Source organism: Leucoraja erinacea, chromosome 22 (assembly GCF_028641065.1).
Source record: "Leucoraja erinacea ecotype New England chromosome 22, Leri_hhj_1, whole genome shotgun sequence".
NCBI lineage: Eukaryota > Metazoa > Chordata > Chondrichthyes > Rajiformes > Rajidae > Leucoraja > Leucoraja erinaceus.
Window position 1 is genome coordinate 16,297,294 of NC_073398.1, and position 20,282 is coordinate 16,317,575.

Here is a 20,282-nt window from a genome sequence, read left to right on the forward strand (position 1 = left end):
GATGCTGCCTGATCCACTGAGTTACTCCAGCACTTTGTGTCTATCCTTGATATACACCAGCATCTAGAGGTCCTTTTTATTATATACTGCCAAATAAAATGTTTGATCTAAGCACGGAGGTTTTTGTATTGAATTTATATGCATCCACTAAAATCGGAAATTTAAGATGCAAATTGAACTCAATGTTTGCTAATGCAGCGTGCTCCTGCTGTTGTTCTTCATGATGAAACATAAAACTTTCACTTTGATAGCTTCACATTCCCAGCTACAGTTTCACTGGTCTTTGGAGCTCTATGCTTTAGCCAACCTCCTCCCAAAGCAGTGCAGTAGAAAATAAGGTTTCGTAGGGGGAAAAAAAAAATCACTTACAAGAAGACATTCCTTTAACTCGCAGTTAACTAAAGAAGGTCCTGATAGCTGAAACTTCAGAAAATCTCGACTTAGCAACAGTAGCCCATTCACAGACATGAATATCAGAATTGGGCATCGGATCAGCATATCGAGATGCAAGCAAGGTTTTCCCAGTGGTGACATCAATATCTCCCCAGTGCGTCTCAAATGTAAATTCTGTGTGATCATGGAGTACAATAGAAGAGGAAAAGGTTTTCATATTTATGGTGAACAATGAATTGCAGCATCAAGTTACTTTTATATTTTGAGCAGGTTTCAGGCAAGGCTTGGGTTTATGTTCATTCATGATTTTGCATCTTGTCCCGATCAATTTTTATCAAGTTCAAAGTGACAAACGTGTTTGGGTTTTTCATTTAGACCCACAGGAATGAGACATTCAAGCAGATATAATGGAATGGCCAAGGAAAATTAAGAGAATTAATCATTTGTAAGATTTTCTTCATGGAAACTTCCTACAATAATCTGGCCAATTTAATTTTAACGACAGTAATTCGATTGCAATAAAAATTTGCACTCGTGCTGCACACACTTGGCACTCGCGCTGCACACACTTGACACATCACCCCGAGCACAAACTTCCAAAGTTATACACAGCAAAACTTTATACTCAAAACATGGCACTGTAGTTTCCGTTTACTAGTAGAATAATCTATGCAGATATTGATTTAATCAAGTTGTACAATACTGAAACCGACACTTTAGTCCAATTCATCCATTCTAAACGTGATACCTATTTACTCTAATCCCATGTGCCCGAATTCTTCTGCTTTAAGAACCTGTCCAAATGCCTTTAAATGCTGCAATTGTAACTACCTCCCACTTTCACAGGCAACTTATAACCCCTTTCTCTATGTGAAAAACCTGCCACTTCAGTTCTCCTTTACATATCTTTCTCTCTCCGCGAGCCTATGCCCTTTAGTCTCGGACTCGCAAACCTAAGATAAGAGTGCAACTATCTTCTCCATTTACGCCCCTCATAATTTGTTCAATCTCAAAAAGACCACCCCTCAGTCTCCTACGCCCCAGTGAAAATAAACCCAGTCTTTACAATCTCTCCTTACAAATCTTCCATTCAATTTCATTGTACTCCAATACATGGAACAATATCAAAAGCCTGGGGCATTTCTTCTGCACTCTAATTTCACCACATCTGTCCTGTAGTATGGTGATTAGAATTGTACACATATTCCAAGTGAGGCCCGAGCAACATTTTGTATAGTTGCAATACAGCATTCCCGCTGTATACTCAGTGCCACAGCCTATGAAAGCAAACATGTCAAATGCCTTCTTCATTACCCGATTGTACCTGTGTTGCCATTTACAGGGAGCTATGAACCTTCTTCCTTCTTTATTTCTGCACTCCTTGAGGTTCCAGCCACCTTGCATTATAATAGAGACCACACTTAATAGCCTATATCACAGACAGAAGCAATTGGGATGTTCAGCAGACATTAAGTACACACACTTGCACAAAAAGATTGCCAATGGAAGCTCATTTGTCTTTTATCACCTTTACTATGGAACCAATCCCACATATCTACAGGGAGATTCCATAACAATACCACCCAAAACAAATGAAAATGTGTCTGGTTCAAGTAGCTGTACAGCAAACATAAAATTAAACTGGCACTAATGCCTTAGTGTCAGAATTGAAGTCAGTATAAAATTCCTTTCACATCCGTATATTTGCCCCTTTGTCACTTTTATTGATTCTTCACAAGATCAAATCAACTTTAAATTCCTTGTCAAGCTTAAATGTCACACTTGATCTGCAAAATCCCCGATTAACCAGACAACACGATGAATTCCACACCCAACTACCTGCGTTGGATATATCATGTTGGTACTGGTAGAAGTGACCAGCATACAGACCTTACAAAAGTCCAATCTTCCACCAAGAACACCCTCCATCAGGTTGTCTGTCGGGCACTATAATCATGCTAAATGATATAGCCTCAGGGATCTGCATGAACAAGGCACATGTCAAGGGGTGATGGGCATGATGAACATACCTCTGACAACACTCTCATGGTGGACTGTCAGCAGCAATGTATACTACAATTTATCCCTCACCTGCATTATTATTAAGACAGAAGATCAATGCCAGTTCAGCGAGGAGCACGAAAGGCAAATTTGAAATGAAATTGCAACCAGGATAAGGTGCAACACAGGATAACAAGAGTGGTGCGCAAAAACAGCAGCGATTGTCAGAGTCAAGCAAGCTCCCAACCAACGTATTAAATCAAGCTTTTCCATCCTCTCACACCTACCATGAATGGTGGTAAACAATTAAACAACTAATGAGAGGTGAAGACACCCAGACCATTCCCTGCCTTCCCTCCATAGGGAGGGCCCAGGTCATGCAGGCTAAAGACAAGACTGAATGTTCAGCCACAAATGGTGAATGGGCGGCACAGCTGCCACCTCAGTGACAGAGACTCGCGTTCAATCTTGACCTCAGGTGCTGTCTACATGTGTGGAGTTTGCAAGTTCTCCCTGTGACTTCACGAGTTTCCTCCAGGTGCTCCGGTTTCATGCGTGCTTAACAAGGTCGGGTAATGTCATATCATATGTAATTGTAGCCAAATTCAGCATTTTCACCGTTCAAACACATAATACGTTCATATAATACCAAATAAAACAGCTCATGCCACAAAGTAGACATCTTGGGTGGTGTGCTCTATTTATATTGGCCCATTTCAAGATGTCAATTCCTTTTCACAATAATGAACAAGCATTAATTACAAAAGTTCTGTTAGCCATTTCCAACTCAATAAAGTTGTCTTTATTGCCTAGATTCTGGCACCTTGACAAACAATACATTTGTCTATTAGCTTTTCAAGATCTTTATCTAAATTCCAGCCAATATACAGTAATAAACTTCTAGTTAGTGTCTTCAGGTTCACAATATCAGTACAAAATCTCTTCTCAATACAATTAGTATGGCAAGTATTATCACAATTTTTCTATTAGGCAACTCGCATTAGTTGACGTATGGCATTTTAATCTAAATATTTATCGGATTCATTCCATCCTTCAGACGGCCCATCTGAGAAGAAAATCTTAACATATCTTCTAACCCATCCTCATTGCTTTGACTGGCAAATTATCAGTTACCATTTTCAATATGAAGATCATTCTTTCACTCCTATCCATTTTTTTTTTCTAGTTATCTTGGTAACGTTTCTATGCTGGCAATTCGCTGTAAACTTTGATATCAATAATGTTGACATGCCGAGATAAAAGATTGGCCTGCCTTTACATGCTTATCTCAGCAATTGCTGATTTAACTGATTTAGGACAACGAATTGTGAACAAGGGATTATATAGACAGTGACTTGAGTAAATGATTCCCCATGAGAAACGATGAAACTTTTTACTTTAAAAAAATTCAATGCTAATGCTCAACTTTCAAGGTAAACACAATTTACCTCAGTCTTGATGTCAAGTAACAAGATGCAAATGCGTTTGTTTTTTAAAAAATCATTGTCCATCTCAGTAGTGATTACAGCTCCTATTCTTTCATTCAAGCATGTCACACCAGTTTCAATGTTTGCGTTGTTTCATAGCAAACTGACAGATCGATTGCCAAGATTCGTAAATAAATTAATGTTCTTCGCCATTTTTTGCCTTTCAATGTTAAGTGGTGTAATGGGATCACCACTACTAGAGCAACAATCTCACAACATATTGAACCAGTTCTGAGAACCGCCTATGTATACCAATGTTTTAAAGGTTCTTTCCGTTTGCAATCCCTTCTATCTTATGGGCAGTTGCAATCCATTTTCACCTCTGTTTAATCCAAGACAAACAACCTCTTTCAGTACAAATGCCCAATGTCGTCTGAATATTTAAAGACATTCTTCTTTTGGTCTGGTGGCTATTAATTTTCACCTTGATTGTGCAATGAGTGCCATTGACCAAATAGTAACTTGTCCAATGTCCACAGCGCCTTGTCCGTGACATTTATCCACTCACAATTTCCCACCATGAGTTCTTTTGATAGGTGAAGAGTGATCCTTCTGTTATAATTATCAAAGACTGACTCACTCAGCTGAGCAAATACAAACAACAGATCTAATTTAGTGAAAATATTAACTCCAACTAATGCTGCATTTGAGTAGAAACAAAGAGCTACAGATGCTGATCAATACACAAAAGGACATGACGTGCTGGAGGCGATGTTCCAGGTCAAGATCCTTGTTCAGACTGATTGTAGAGTGGGGGAAGATAGCTGGATAATGAGAGATAGGTGTGGGAGAAAGCATGGCAGATAATAGGTCAACCCTCATAGATAAGAGGGTTTTTTTGATAGAGATGGTTGGAATAACGGCCAGCGATGAACACAGTACGAGGTAGGTTTGAAGAATTTTGGATTGTGAACCCAGGGGGAGGAAAACTAGCTGGGGGGGTGGGGGGGGGGGGGGGGGGAGAAAATAGGTGAGAGTCAGTCCAGGAGGGGCACAGTGGAGGGAAGAGGAGGCATGGGGGGGCGCGAGAGGGGAGGGCAGTTGGGGGGTGGGGGGTGTAGGATTTGAAGTTGCCTAAAACTGGAGAATTCAAGGTTCATGCGGTTGGATCGCATGTTCAGGTTAAGGATTGCTGTCCATTAGTTCTGCACCTGGAATGTTATAGATACAAGCATGATCTTCATATTTTTTGGATGTTTCTCCAATATCACATTCAATCGTCATTTTGAAGCATTCACCGCCATTGCTCAAAATACCAAAAGGTTATTACTTGCAAATCTTTTGTTCGGTGAATTTCATAAATTGAAAAACACTGGGTGAAATGATTTATGGATAGTTTGTGTACTCCCAAGCAAGCTGGGCGGTGCATGATACCTTGCAGTAACAAAAACAGTTTTGTAAATCTAAGATACACGCCCTAAAAAATAGCTTACGGTGAAAACGACAAAATCAAACATACATGAATTGTGGATTTACTGTACATAAAACACCTCGTCTAGTGTAAATGTTGACCCAATGTTTGCCTTTTATTGTAGGCCAATTAATATAGCTAGCCACAACCACTGGTAGTTTGATTTGTTCACTATTGTAATGGCCTGAAGTCTGTAATAGTTTTCTTGAATTGATTTAAACTCATTGTACATTGGTGGTACTCGGCTGAACTTTTTTTATCCTTGCTCATGATTGAGCAAAGTGTGTACCGTATTGATGTACAAACCATGCTTGCAGATTTCCGTTCATCTCGAGCTGGATTCAATGAGACAAATGACAGGCACTGGAAACCGCAGAGTGGCCCAAGAACAAAACTACAAATTCCACAGGTTTTATGATGAAAGGGGGTTTGTTCTACAAAACCTTTGAATAAAACATAAATCTTTGTCAGAATAACTCCTTTCGAAACTGGATATTGCAATTTAAATTGTACAGTGAATGCTGTCTACTGCGCTTATGTTTGGGAGCAACTGGAAGTCAACAAAAGGTTTCATTGGCACCTGAATATACCAGTCCCTCTAGCTCTCTGTAATTTGAGATGGCAATAAAATGCACTAAGCACTTGCAAAGAAATCAACCAGGGGTGAACTTGCAAATGGTGAATGATGTCTTTAAATAGTGCTGATGATGAAAAGGACAGAGGGAGAAAAGAGAGCTGAGAAAAAAAAAAAAGATATATATATATTTTCAATATGTTCTGACATGTGCAAGGAGCGCTAACTGGAATATTGAACACTAAAATTCCAGCCCCAACCTCAAATTACCACCACATGCTGATTGTCATCATGGTCTGCCTGCTCTGCAGACTTAGTAATGTAGTTTTAGATTTGGAGATGCAGCGCGGAAACGGGCCCTTCGGCCCACCGGGTCCGCGCTGACCAACGACCCCGCACGTTAACACTACCCTACACCCACTAGGGACAATTTTTACATTTACCAAGCCAATTAACCTACAAACCTATACGTCTTTGGAGTGTGGGAGGAAACCGAAGAACTTGGAGAAAACCCACGCAGGTCATGGGGAGAACGTACAGACTCCGTACAGACAGCACCCGTAGTCGGGATTGAACCCGGGTCTCCGGCGCTGCATTCGCTGCAAGGCAGCAACTCTACCGCTGCGCCACCGTGACAGCCCTAGGAGGCACGACACACATGCAGAAAATCCCTCGCTCAACTCATCATACAAGTGACCACATTTTGATCCACTGATGATTATTGTAATAGCTAGAATACACGCACAACTAAATCCAATCTTATCCAGCAACCTTTCAGGTTTTGGAAAGGGGGTTTTAAACAATAACATGACCAATGAGCCTTCACCATCCTCATGCATCATTATTTCCCAGCATCGATTGTTCAATGACCATTTTTCCTGTTCTGGCCAAAATGCCGTCCATCCTTTCAGTGTGATGTTTGTTACTCCCAGCTGTCCACTCACACAGCTGCTGGAATGTCAAAAGTTATCTCTGGTATTCTGTACAGCAGCTTCCCAAGTAAGCGTGGAAAATTGTGCAGATGATTGTGCCTTTTCATTCTAACTTTCATGTATCGTTGAAACCTGAATAAACAAAGCTAGGGACAGTGGTGCACAACCATGAATCAACGGCAAAAGCCTGACACTGCAGGACTTTTGTCAAAAGCACGGGTTGTGAGCAGGAAGTTTTTTTAATCTACCTTCGATATAAACCAGCATCTGCAGTTCTTTCCTATGCATGGAACATTTTGTCAGGTAATCCAATTAGGACTAAAACGTGGTCACAAGGAACAATTATCTAATTGTGCTCCAGAGAAGCACTTACCAACCCCGAGTGTTTATGTCTCCAATTTATGTCCAATAAAACTAAATCTCCATTGTTGATCATATACTGTGAAGTTCTCAAACCTAAACGCAAAACATAGCCAGTCCGAGGTTCTTCGTATCCTGCAACATATTTCTAAAACATTGTGTACCTCTTCAAAGCATCGGAAAGTACATTTAACGGTTTTCAAACAGAGCCATTGCCTTACCCATTACTCCAAATCACATACACTAAATGCACACACGTATATTAATCAAATACGACTCAGAAAGCATTCAATATGAATCATTTCAGTAATCAATATCCAATTATAAACCTTTATTTTCCACTCTCATCAGTAAATATATGCAATTCTGCAATCAAAACACACGGTGATGTATGCATTCATTAGGAGAGAAAGTGATTTGAAAATATGACATTCCAGAGAAAGCAACTAAATTGCAATGTTTTCCATCAAGCTGCCAGTGCTCACTCAGGTATTACAATCATGGCAACCAGGCACATTGAAAATGCAAGTTGATGAATCATTGACCTCATTAAGAATTCTGTTGAATATTCATTGTAGAATGAATTTTAACACCACTTAGCCATGCAGCAAAATTGCACGGCACACTGGTGGTTAATCCAACACTGGCACTAACATAAATGACTGTGGTAATCTTTGTTGTAACATTGAGAAAACCAGGGAGCAGAAATACCAGAAGTCATTAGATTGAGTTCTATCAGAAAAAAGTCTCTTTACATTTTGATAGTTCCACAACAATGCAAAATATATTTTTACACCTTGTAATTATTTGAAATTGATTCACATTTCAAATGTCAGTGATTGTAGGTTAATCTTTCATTGACAGTAGTTTTCAGAAGGATAAAAAATTGCATGGTTAGAATCAAAAAAGTAGGCACACAATCACTTTTCGTGGTGTAACAATTCTTTAAATTTTCTGAAAGTTATTCTAATATTTGCAATTTGTGATTGTTAAGATGTGAAACCTGCCTGTTGAGTTAGATGTATAAAGACCCAATGCCATGATTCACGTTAAAGTAAGGGAGCTCACTGCACGATGGCTACTATTGATCCCACAGTAAACCTCAGCAAAGGAAAACAGATATTTATAAAATATTTTTTCTTTCTTTTTGAAAGTTGATGAATATACAGGTTACACAGTGTTTTGCAGTGTAAAGCCCCTGTCCCACTTAGGAGACCTAAACAGCAACCTCTGGTGACCTTGCCCGCCACCCAAGGTTTCCATGAGGTCACCGGAGGTTTTGGCCACTCTCCCTAATGGTCGAAAGTGGTTTCTGCGTGGTCAAGGCTTCATCTAGGTTGCTGCTATTTTTTCATTATGATTAAAACCGGCCTCGACTAAAAATAGGTTGCAGTTTTAAAAATCAATAAAAAGTTTTTGTGGCAGGTCTAGTCGAAGCCGGTTTTCTTCATAGTCGACGAAGGTTTTCAACATATGCGTGGGAGGTGGTAGGAGGTTGCAGGTCGACCTTGATTTTTTTTTGGGTGGCGGGCAAGGCCACCAGACGTTGCTGTCTAGGTCTCCTAAGTGGGACAGGGGCTTAAGTGTTGTTCATGGATGTTTAAACATCTTGCAATAGAATAGTCTAAAGCCACAAATTATTCCTTGCCACAAGTCATTGCGTTCAAATATCTCTGGGCAGAAATAGAAGAGTAGTACAACTATAAAACAATTCAAACTAGAAACAAATGCAGCTTTTACTCCCAATAAAGGATCAGTAAAACTGCACGATACAAAAAAAAAACATATATGTTGAAGTTATTTAGAAAATAAATTCTAAAGTAAAGCTGCAACTAAAGTAATCACAAAACTGACCATTTCTTTACTATAGTACTCTTCATTATTAAACCTGCAGGGCCGACCTATGATTGATACTGGGGGAAGTCACCAAAGAACTCAAAGTTCAAGCAAATTCTTTTGATATTCCAGAAGTACAGATTACAATGGGTTCCTTCCTACTCAACCTTGGGGATAAGAATCAGGCTGAATATCATGTGCAACAAAAGACAATCTATCATTAATGTGTCACTTCAGGACATTAATAAACAATGAAATACATCTGAACTGTAATCGTTGATGCAATTAAGGTCATTAATTTCAACACAAAGCTCTGGCAAACATCAATGTGATAGCGACCAGATAACTTGTATCAGCGATGCTGGCTGAGGGTAAAACCTGTTAGGGAAAACACCAGGGATAGCTGCAATGTGCTGCAGAATCTCATGCCTAACTGAGACACCAGAAATGATCTATAGTTAACATGCAAGTTGAAAGTTGGCACATCAAACAGTAGGCACACCAGTGCTGTAGTGGACCTCTGTGCACAGATTCCTCTGGAATGAACAATGAACCCATGTAGCTCTGACATAGAAGCTAACCTGCTATCAAATGAACCACAGCTGTCTATTCAAACTCATTCAAAAGTGCATGCTTCCAACCTTGCCACAATCCGAGAAGGAATTCTAGCTTCCACACATTATTATAGTACCCAGATGGTACCGTCCTGTCTCTTATTATACCAAACTGACAATCAATAAGGGATATAATGTATTTAAGAGGGATATAATGTACTTACCTGACGAGATAGCCACATGGGCTAAATATCATTATCAATGGTATTCAGTTCAATGAAAATTACATTTCTAGCTCCAGGACTTAAAGTATCTGGTCAGTTTATAGCATTCTATGAAAATGGTGGTGGAGATAAAATATTAATGATGATTAGTCACCATTATTTAACGATTACATTTATTTCGCTGCAATTCCAGAGAAACGCATCACAAGGAATGATGTAGGGCAGATATGTTAAAGCTACCGGGAGATGTTACACTGAGAATAATCCTACTTTTGTCAAACATCATGATATAATGTACTGTTAGTCAAATGTTAGTGCACTCAGAAACTACTAGTGCTGGAACAAGCTCATTTCTCGAGGAGGACTAGCCAATGACAAACAAGACAAAATGTGAATGAAAGAGGACATGAAATTCACACAAGTATCTATCTCATTCTCAAATCAAAAGTGCAGTTAACCTTGGCTGAAAATAATGACATTGTTTCGTCATAATAACTACTCCAAAATGTAGAAAAATATAAATAAAAAGAACTTTCCATATTAGAGAGGGTATCAAACACATTGCAAAATATAGAAATAGACTAAAGCTTTCTTTCATGTGATCACGCAATATGAAAAAGCTGTCAATCCAGTGAAACTGATATTTAATACCACGTTTTACTAATCACAATTCAATTTGAACAGACATAAACTCTCAATGTCTTTACTGTTGATGATATCTTAAAAAGGAGACTTTGTGTTAAAATCTTTGTCAAGAATATTCTAAATAAAGAGATGCCAAGTTATTTTTTTCCTCAAAATGGCTTTCACATTCCAGCATAAATTAAAATGCCATCTACACTACTTCAAACAATGTATAATTATATCAACCGATTTAATTTTAAAATACTGCTTTTTACTGAAGTTGTAATAAAGAATACTTGTGATTAAAGCTACAAGTACAAAGCTATATCAAAATTATACAGACATTGTAGCATTTTAATCTTTGGTGATTTTCATCCTGTCAAAAGCTCCAAACTTTCACTGTACTTTGAACCATTTAAAACAATGCATTTTTTCCATCTTACCTGTGACAGAGATCTTCAAGTTGGCTTCCAGAGGCCTGTTATTGTCCAAGTTCTGACTCAGCTTTAAGTGTCCAGTATTTTGGTCCAAAATCAAAAGATTAAGCTCATTGCCCTCCACAAATGTGTAAAAAAGACTATCTGATACGTCGGGGTCATAGGCTGGAATCTTCCCGATCACGCCCGAAGGAAAGCTGTTTGACTTATTAGTAACATAGTTGTTAAAAATGATCTCAAAATTGCGAAGCACTGGAGCATTATCGTTTTTATCCACCAGCCGAATGTGAATTGTGGCTCGATTAACCAGAGGTGCCGAGGTTGCCTGGACCACAATAACATATTCAATTTTAGTTTCATAATCCAAATCTGTGAGAGCAATAAGATCCCCAGTAAACATATCCAACTGGAAGACCTCAGGGATGTTTCCTTCCACAATCTGGTACATTATTTGTGCATTTGTTCCCTCGTCGGGGTCTGTTGCTGTTATCCTGGCCACTGATGAGCCAACAGGACTGTTTTCATCTATGTAAATATCAAACTCATCCTTCTCGAAGGCAGGGGCATTGTCATTGACATCGAGCACAGTAATCTGGACATTGACAACTGCTTTAAGTGGAGGGTTACCCTTGTCAACTGCAAAGACCCTCAGGTTGTAAAGTGGTACATTCTCCCTATCCAATTTCCGCCCAGATCGAATAATTCCCGATGAAGGTTCGATGTAGAAATCGCCATCTCCGTCATCACCACCATGGAAGGTGTAAAACACTCGCCCATTGAGACCAGAATCCCTGTCCATGGCCGAAATCTGCAATACACTGGTAGACAAAGGAACATCCTCGTACACGGTGCCCTTGTACAAATCACGCACAAACTGTGGCTTGTTATCATTGGCGTCATTGATCAGGATTTCAACGTATGTTGTATCAGACTTCTGTGGGATCCCATTGTCTCTGGCTGTTATTGCCAATGTGTAAGATGCCAGATCTTCATAATCCAGCTCCATTTGTGTGGTAACAGTTCCCGTGTCGGAGTCAATTTTGAACTGAGGAATGTTGTCCTCCATGATGTAGGTTATCCGAGCATTTTCTCCCGTATCTTCATCAGACGCACTGATTATCACCACTGCTGTGCCAATCGGTTTGTCTTCGTTGATGCTTACAGTATAGTGTGAACTCTGGAACACTGGTCTGTGTGTATTGGCATCGGTGACATTAATGTAGACTTGAACTGTGTCAATCCGAGTCCCATCAGACGCAGTGACTGTAAGAACATACTGCCTTTCCTGCTTGTAATCCAGGGGCAAGGCCAAAGTGATCAGCCCACCACCACTCTGGCTGGTTATTGAAAACCGATTCCTTGTGTTACCGCTAGATATCTGATAGGTGACCACGCTGTTAGCATCCCTGTCAATTGCAGTGACAGTTAACACACTGCTGCCCACAGGTGCATCTTCGTTCAACCGGAGGTTATAAACTCGCTCGGTGAAGGTAGGATTATTGTCGTTTACATCCAGCACAGTGATGCTGATACCAGCTGAGAAAGTCATGGAAGGGATCCCATTATCTCTGGCTTCGACACCAAAAGCATAAAATTCAGTCGTCTCTCTATCCAGTTCCATTGCAACTGTAATCCAGCCCGTATTGTTGCTTATAACAAGTGGGAAATCTGGGGGTGTATCTACCAGTCGGTATTCCAAACGAGCATTGTCCCCGGAGTCGGCATCAATAGCCTGAATATGAATCACTGAATACCCAATAGCCACATTCTCCAACACTGTCGCCTGAAACGGTGTGCTTACAAATAGTGGAGCATTGTCATTCACATCAATGACCTGTATCATGACCAAGCCCGTGCTATTGATCAAAGGTGGCCTTCCACCATCCTGTGCTTTAATACGTAGGGTATATTCTCTTGTGGTCTCATAATCTAATGGGTTGATGATATCAATATTTCCATTTAGAGAATCTATATAGAACTGGCCTCTTATATTTCCACTCACGATGCTATAATAAATTACAGCATTGTTACCTTTATCGCGATCAGAAGCTTTGACCTGCAGGATTTTGGTGTTGACTGGTACATCTTCACGCACTTGGACAAAGTACCGCTTCTCACTGAATTGTGGAGAATTGTCGTTCTCATCCTCCACGATAATGTAAACGGTTGCTGTAGCACTCAGAGGGCCCGGGTCTCTCCCTTGATCGTTTGCCTCCACTATTAACTGATATTCAGCGACCCGCTCACGGTCTATGACCCCCCTGGTTCTTACAATCCCAGATCTGATGTCAATCTCAAACACAGAATTATTTCCGTGACTGTTGACGATGCGATACAACATGTTGGCATTGGAAGGTGCATCGCTGTCAGTCGCTCGGATAGTCAGCACTTCATAGCCGACCTCCACATTCTCCCGAATAACCTCCCTGTACTCAGATAGTTCAAAGAGTGGCACATGGTCATTTGTATCACTGACGGTCACAGTTAGGGTGGCAGCAGTCATTCGGCGCGGAGTTCCATTGTCATAAGCAGTAACTAAAAAAAAAAAGAAACCAAAATTAAGGTTAAACAGTTCAGAACATAGTCAAAACAAAACACTTTAGTTTTCGAAGGGTCTCAGCCCGAAATGTCACGCATTGCCCGTCCCATTGAGATACTCCAGCATTTTGTGTCTTTCTTCGATTTAAACCAGCATCTGCAGTTCTTTCCTATATTTAAGATATGGACATATTTGTGTGACTTTGCAGTGCAGCCAAACTTCTGATGCAAACTCAACACCAAAAAGGTCAGGCAATTGAACCATGGTCAGGAATTATCAGTATTACAATCTTCACTTTGAATGGCTCAGGACATATTACCTATGACATTAAAAGCACATCAGCATAGTTAATTGATCAAGTATCAATCAAGATTCTGAAGAAGGGTCCCCGACCCGAAACTTTGACTGGTTTCTCTAGACTGGCTGAGTTCTTCCAGCATTTCTGCTTTTCTCTCACAGTCCAGCACCATTAATTTTTATGATTTCCAACTTTAGTTTAGAGATACAGCGCGGAAACAGGCCCTTCGGCCCACGGGGTCCATACTGACCAGCAATCCCCGCACATTAACACTATCCTAGGGACAATTTACATTTATACCAAGCCAAGTCACCTACAAACATGTACGTCTTTGGAGTGTGGGAGGAAACTGAAGATCTCCAAGAAAACCCACGCAGGTCACAGGGAGAACGTACAAATTTAGTACAGACAAGCACCCATAGTCGGGATTGAACCCGGGTCTGTGGTGCTCTAATCTCTATTGCTGCGTCACCGTGCCGCCCATGTATAAATCAAAGTTTCTCTGTCAATAGATATGTGGCAGTTTCATGAAATTATATTCTCAGTACTATATAGTACTACTGAACATCTGCAGAACACTTCCATCTCACCCCAAGTATAGGGCCAGGCAACATCCTGCTCCCAGGTTTGTATGATGCAAGTGACTGGAATTTTGATGGACAGAAGATCTGTCACAGATCACTAGAATAGCTCTCTCTTCAAATCACTTCCCCGTAGGCAAACTCGTAAACTCCGCTTACCATAGTTTACATTAATACCCGACAAGTATCAGGTTAGCTCAGCATCACTGCAGTACTGAGACCAAGATTTTAGGTTAAAATACACTCATGGAGTTAATCACCTGATGACAAATATAAAATCAGTTCCAAAGGTGCTTTGAGAGGCGCACATTCTTTCAGACAAGCTGATAAACCAAGGCACCATCTACCTGACAAGGGTAAATTCGAGCAAGGCAGTGTTTTAACACGCTGACCTAGACTCTATCTGAAAAAGCTTAAATCATTGCATATGATTATTTAGGCGCACATACCGTACGTACACACAACTGAAACAAAAAGCTAAACATTCTCCTTTTAAATGGCTTTCAAACAATACCATATATTTTAGTGCTTCCATGCCTTTAACAAAATATTAAGCATACTGAACTGATACCCCTTCTCCTCCCTGTATCCTCATTGATAGGAAATCCAAACTATTAGCAAATTGATACTCAAAAGCTCAAAGCTCTGGCCTCCTTATTTTCATCGGTTCAAACTGAGTTTTGGTATCCTTATGTCACTGTTCATTTCCCTACACACGTCAGCTTTCATCTTGGTTTCTCAAATGTTAAATAACCATGTAAGAACAAGTATGATTCATATTTCCTAACCTGCCATTAAAAGCCAATAAGAAAAATCAATAGATGCAGTATTCCATCCAAAATAACGTCTATATTGACAGTGTTGGAAATAGGTGGAAGAAAGAACAGAGCAGTATTGTGTAAGATGTGCATGTTACTAACTATGAAGATTTTTGGATTACTTTCAATTTTAAGAAAATTATATAGTTCAAAACACCACCCAGAACGAAATAAGTACTTTCACACTCCTCGAGTTAGAAAATATTTCTCAATTTCTCACGTTATAAAATAACCTAAAATAGCAACTATTGAAATACTCCCTGGGGAGTTTAGTTTGTCTTAGTCTTTACGACAGACTGGAATAACTCTGTTTTGTTCTACTTTTTGTTTACTCAATTTTATGGAAAGCTCGCCTGTCTGGTCAAAGTTGCACATGACAGAGAGGTGACAATCCACACTGATTATCTTCTGCCTTTGTCAATGATTCATTACTTCTGTAATATTGGTAAGCAAAATAGTTCACTCGCGTATAGATGCTTGGAACATATTTAAAGCTTTAAAAAGGACAGGCAAAATTGTCATATATTGAGACTGCTGTGCTGAAAGCTTCCTTTCTGGACAAAATCTAATATAATACAACATAGTGAGAACATATACACAAGGAAAATGTATTTTGAATTGATCTAACCTGGGTGCAGGCAGCAAAATGAAAGGGTTTCTTCTGTCATTCCCTATTTTTATCTAAATTTGGCAAGTAGTTGGCAGAAATTGGTGACTTTAACTTACTTTACTTAAGCACAGGTTTTTTGTTTTTTTTTTAAATGGCATGATCAAAATATCCATGCATTACCATTCACTGCACCTTCAGGGAAATAAATTATAATCCTCACCCTTCAACACTTGGAAAGTGGGAAAAAAATGTTCACATTCCATTGTTAGACTGTGATAAATTGATCGCTTTAATGTTTACTATTCCTCTTCAAGCCTTTTATCTCTGAAAGAGTAAGGAAGGGGGAAGGAAGGAAGGAAGGAAGGAAGCCATTCAGCCCATCATGCCGAAGAAGAATTCAAACAAACCAACTAGCTTGTCATTTTCTAATGTTTAACCAATGGCCTTCCAAAATGTGTTACTGAATCTCAACATTACACAGAGACACAGTCATCCAAACCCCTCTTTGACAAACACATTAAACGGTCCTTCTGTTGCACTTGGAACAACTTTTCATGTATTAGAACCCTTTTAACATCACACACATATTGCACAATATCACCATCAACAACTCCCTCCCATCCCTCCCATCCCTCTCACCCCCACCTCACATTATGATGTTCTCCAAAGAAAAAACACACTGTTTTCCAAATCAATGTTTTTCCATATGGGTGGTCTAGACTATGTACAACTTTCTCGTCAATTTCATCCCTGCCCATCACGATGCACTTAAACCTTCCCAGTAGGACCATAACATCATACGTCCACATCCTTCGAACAGTTAACAACAAGCTGACCATTAAAGTGCCAAGACTAATTTTGTGCTTCAAAATTCAACTTTTGTGCACTGCACAATGCAGCGTCTGCAACCTAAGTTGACAAGGCGTGCCACTTCACTTACATTCCATGACTGAATTTTGAACAGTAAAATCCCAAACAAGGAGGGTTCATGCAGTCAGGTTTCCCCAAATTAGTACATGCACCAACTTGCATTTGCTGCTACACCTTTAATCAAATAAAAGATCCTGAGGCACTGCAGAGAGTTACCAAACAACTTGACGTTAAGTCACACAAAGAGGATTTATTGAAGCAGGCGACTAAAAGCTTAAGATATAGGTTCAAAGCAGGAGTGAAAAAATTAAAATGTTGCAGGTGCTGAAAATCTGAAATTAAAAATAAAAACTGTTGGACCAGGATAGGCAGCATTTTTGGAGAGATAAACGGAGTTCACATTTTAAGTCAGCAACCTACACATCAACTAAAGCTCTGTTGGATAATGTGTAAATAGGAGTGGACAAACAAAATCTAAAATTTTGAGAGAGAAAATGATTCTGGAAATGCGAGACTCAAGACGACAACAGCTGATGATCTGAGATTGTTGAAGTTAGAACTGATTCCCAATGCCCGTTATCTGCCAAACTAGATTAAGTGATGCTGAAACTCCAGTGCGGACTCGATGGGCCGAAGGGCTTGTTTCCGCACTGTATCTCCAAACGAAACTAAACCTTCTCCAGAAGGAATGGTCTGGCAGGGTGGGAGTGACGATTGATCCATCCTCCATCATTGATCCATCCTCCAAATTCCTCCATCCTCCGCCTATTCTTTGATCATCTTTCTCCCCACTTTTAACCAAAGTCAGCTCCTCTAGTATCTTTGTCTTTAACAGCGACATTTATTCTCGGGTACAATGTTGCAAGATACTTGTCAGTTTCAGAAGTCAAACATTCCAAAGTAAACATCAGTAAGCCCGACAGTGAACAGTTACCACCATGAGCTCTGTCATCAACTTTTAACTTAATACGAACTGAGCATTCAGAGACTAACGAGCTAAACGCTCTAAGAAAATGCTAGCGAGAAGGGAGGAATTGTAGATGCTAGTTTACACCGAAGATAGACACAAATGCTGGAGTAACTCAGCGGGGCATCTCTGGAGAGAATGAATGGGTGACGTTTCGGGTCGAGACCCTTCTTGGTGCACTTTCTTTTTGAAGAAGCGTCTCGACCAGAAACGTCGCCCACTCCTTGAGACACAGTTAGACAGGTACATGGATAGTGTTTAAGAGGGAACTGCAGATGCTGGAGAATCGAAGGTTACACAAAAAAGCTGGAGAAACTCAGCGGGTGCAGCAGCATCTATGGAGCGAAGGAAATAGGCAACATTTCGGGCCGAAACCCAAACTCAGCGGGTGCAGCAGCATCTATGGAGCCAACATTTCGGGTTTCGGCCCGAAATGTTGCCTATTTCCTTCGCTCCATAGATGCTGCTGCACCCGCTGAGTTTCTCCAGGTACATGGATAGGACAGGTTTGGAGGGATACTGACCAGGGATGTTGTCAGGTGGGACTGGTGTAGCTGGGACATGTTGGCCGGTGTGGGCAAGTTGGGCAGAAGGGCCCGTTTCCACGCTGTATCGCTCTATGATAACCTTTCTCGCAGACACATACACACACAGCTCACCTTTAAATACGTGCGTGTCCTTGGTCTCCCGGTCGAGCGCCTGTGTGGTGCTGACGGCTCCCGTGTCGGGGTCCATCTGGAAGTAGTCGCTAGACCTGCTGTCAAACAGCGCTTCCATGGTGTACTCCAACCGGCCAGCTTCCCCCGGGTCCAGGTCGTTGGCGCTCAGCACGATGACCAGCGTGGCGGCGGGCTCATTCTCGGGCACCGACACCTGGTAGCTGGGCAGCTGGAACTGCGGGCTGCGGTTGGCGCTCCGCTTCAGCCGGAGCGGCCGCTCCTGCCGCCGGCCGCTCACCCTGACGCGGACGAGGAGGGCGCCCAGCCTGCGGGCTGCCGGCAGCCGAGTGCACAACAGGTGGGCGACAGCGGGCCGGGTGTCCGGGCCCACGCACACAGCCCCCGATAGCAGCGTCCCGCCGGAGCCGGGCGGCCGGAGCCGTGAGGCTCTCAGCCCGGTGCACAGCAGAGTGTCTGGCTGCATGAGAGCGGGTACCAGCTCCCTCACATCGGGCAGCTGCCCCACCGCCAGGCAGCCGTATCCGTGTGCCCCGGACAAGAGGACCACGTCGATGGCAAGGTCGGGCTCCCCGGATCCCCGTGTAAGGTGCAGCGGCGGCTGTGACCCTTTCCTCTTGTACTTGATGTAGCAGTCCTGTCCGTGTACATAGACGGCGAGGCGGGTCCTCACCACCATGTACCCCCACGGCCTGGCAGCGGCCAGGTGCAGCCACAGGGGCGCCGGGTTGGTGGGCAGCAGCTCGCAGTCCAGCGGCCCGCTCTGCCTCAGCTCCCCGGAGCGGGAGCCCAGCTCCACGCCTCTCCACAGCGGCCCCGGCGTTGCCAGCCGGTCCACCCGGTACACCCAGCCGGCCGCTCCCAGGGACAGGTTGGCGAGCGGCGACTCCCCAGAGCCCCGTGTGAGGTGCAGCCTGAAGCCGCCCGACAGCGCCGTGTGTAGGAGGAGAGCGAGCAGGAGCCGCCAGCGAAGCGACATGGTGCTGTTGTTACAGTGAACTCTCTGACTGCTAAACTTCCCAGCAACTGCTCATCCCAACAGCCGGCACCCTCCACCCCCTCACCTGCCAGCGTCTCCTTCACCCAGTCCCGCTGGGGTCCGGCATGGTCAGATTGGAACCCACACCCTCACTTTCCTTCAGTTTCCCTTCCCCCTTCCAAACCCTCTCCTCTTGTTAACAAATTCCCGCCTTTCTCTTCCTTCCCTTCCCCTCCTTTCTACTTTTCTTTCCCCCCTTTCTACTTTTTTCTCCTCTCCAACCTCCCCCCCTCCGTCCGCTTTCCTGCTTTAATTTGGACCCGACTTGATTTCAAGATGGCTCCGCCACTCCTGCGGCTCGTTAACATTAAACCTGTTCCCGTTTCCCGGCCGCTCCAAACTTTCCGCGGCGCTGTAACTTCTTCTGTTCGAGAGAGTGAGTGCGCGGAGCGAGAACCAGGAGCGGCCGCGGGCTCCCATCCCCGTGCATCGGCCTCTCTCCTTCCTTCCTTCCCTCTCCCTGCTCTCTAACACACTCTCTCGGTAACTCCGGCTCCCTTCTTCCCTCTCTCCCTCCTCCCACTCTTCCTCCTTTGCCCGGTCTCCGGTCCTTTCCTGCAACAAGTTCTCTCTCTCTCTCTCCTCTCTCTCAGGTGCGTCCGTCGTTCTGTGCGTAGGATCAGCGCCAGGAGCCGCCAGCTGAAGGTGCACAGTTACACCAGGCGAAAACCTGCAAGGACTTCGTCAAAGAACAGTTGCATAGCGGGACCCGCACACAGGGATGCCAATAACTCCACCGCCACCAAATGGATTAAAAAGACAACACAGTCGCCATGTGACCCACTATCCAACCTCGGGGAATTATTAACTAAAAAGTTGATTTGACCAAGATGGGTTTGTTTGTTTTTTAAGTGTTTGGGGGAAATAAGAGGCAATCCTGTGCTTGGGATTTAAAAAAACGTAGAGATCCGTTTGTAGTTGTTTTAAAGTAGAGAAATGCAGGTTGTTGTCATGGTGACGCCGAGTTTGAAGAGGGATCCCAGGAGACGGGATGTGGGCGTTTCATTCAGAAACAAAAGCGACAACAGAAAGAGAGACAGTGTGCAAACG

General features: G+C 42.3%; 1 protein-coding gene and 1 long non-coding RNA gene across 6 annotated transcripts in view; one reads left to right on the forward strand and one right to left on the reverse strand.

The window, feature by feature from the left end:
- Positions 1 to 19,831, reverse strand: part of celsr1a (cadherin EGF LAG seven-pass G-type receptor 1a) — a 265,949-nt gene extending 246,118 nt beyond the window's left edge. For all 5 annotated transcript variants that reach the window (XM_055653028.1, XM_055653026.1, XM_055653027.1 and 2 more), the window contains exons 1-2: positions 18,176 to 19,831; positions 10,840 to 13,368 (exon numbers count right to left, since the gene is read on the reverse strand). In XM_055653028.1, the coding sequence (XP_055509003.1) occupies positions 10,840 to 13,368; positions 18,176 to 19,172 (3,526 nt within the window). In that variant the 5' untranslated portion in view covers positions 19,173 to 19,831. The remainder of the gene's footprint in view (positions 1 to 10,839; positions 13,369 to 18,175) is intronic.
- Positions 19,037 to 20,063, forward strand: LOC129707755 (uncharacterized). Its single transcript, XR_008725230.1, has 2 exons — positions 19,037 to 19,173; positions 19,826 to 20,063. It is a non-coding gene; the product is annotated as an uncharacterized LOC129707755 (long non-coding RNA).
- The last annotated feature ends 219 nt before the right edge of the window (positions 20,064 to 20,282 follow it).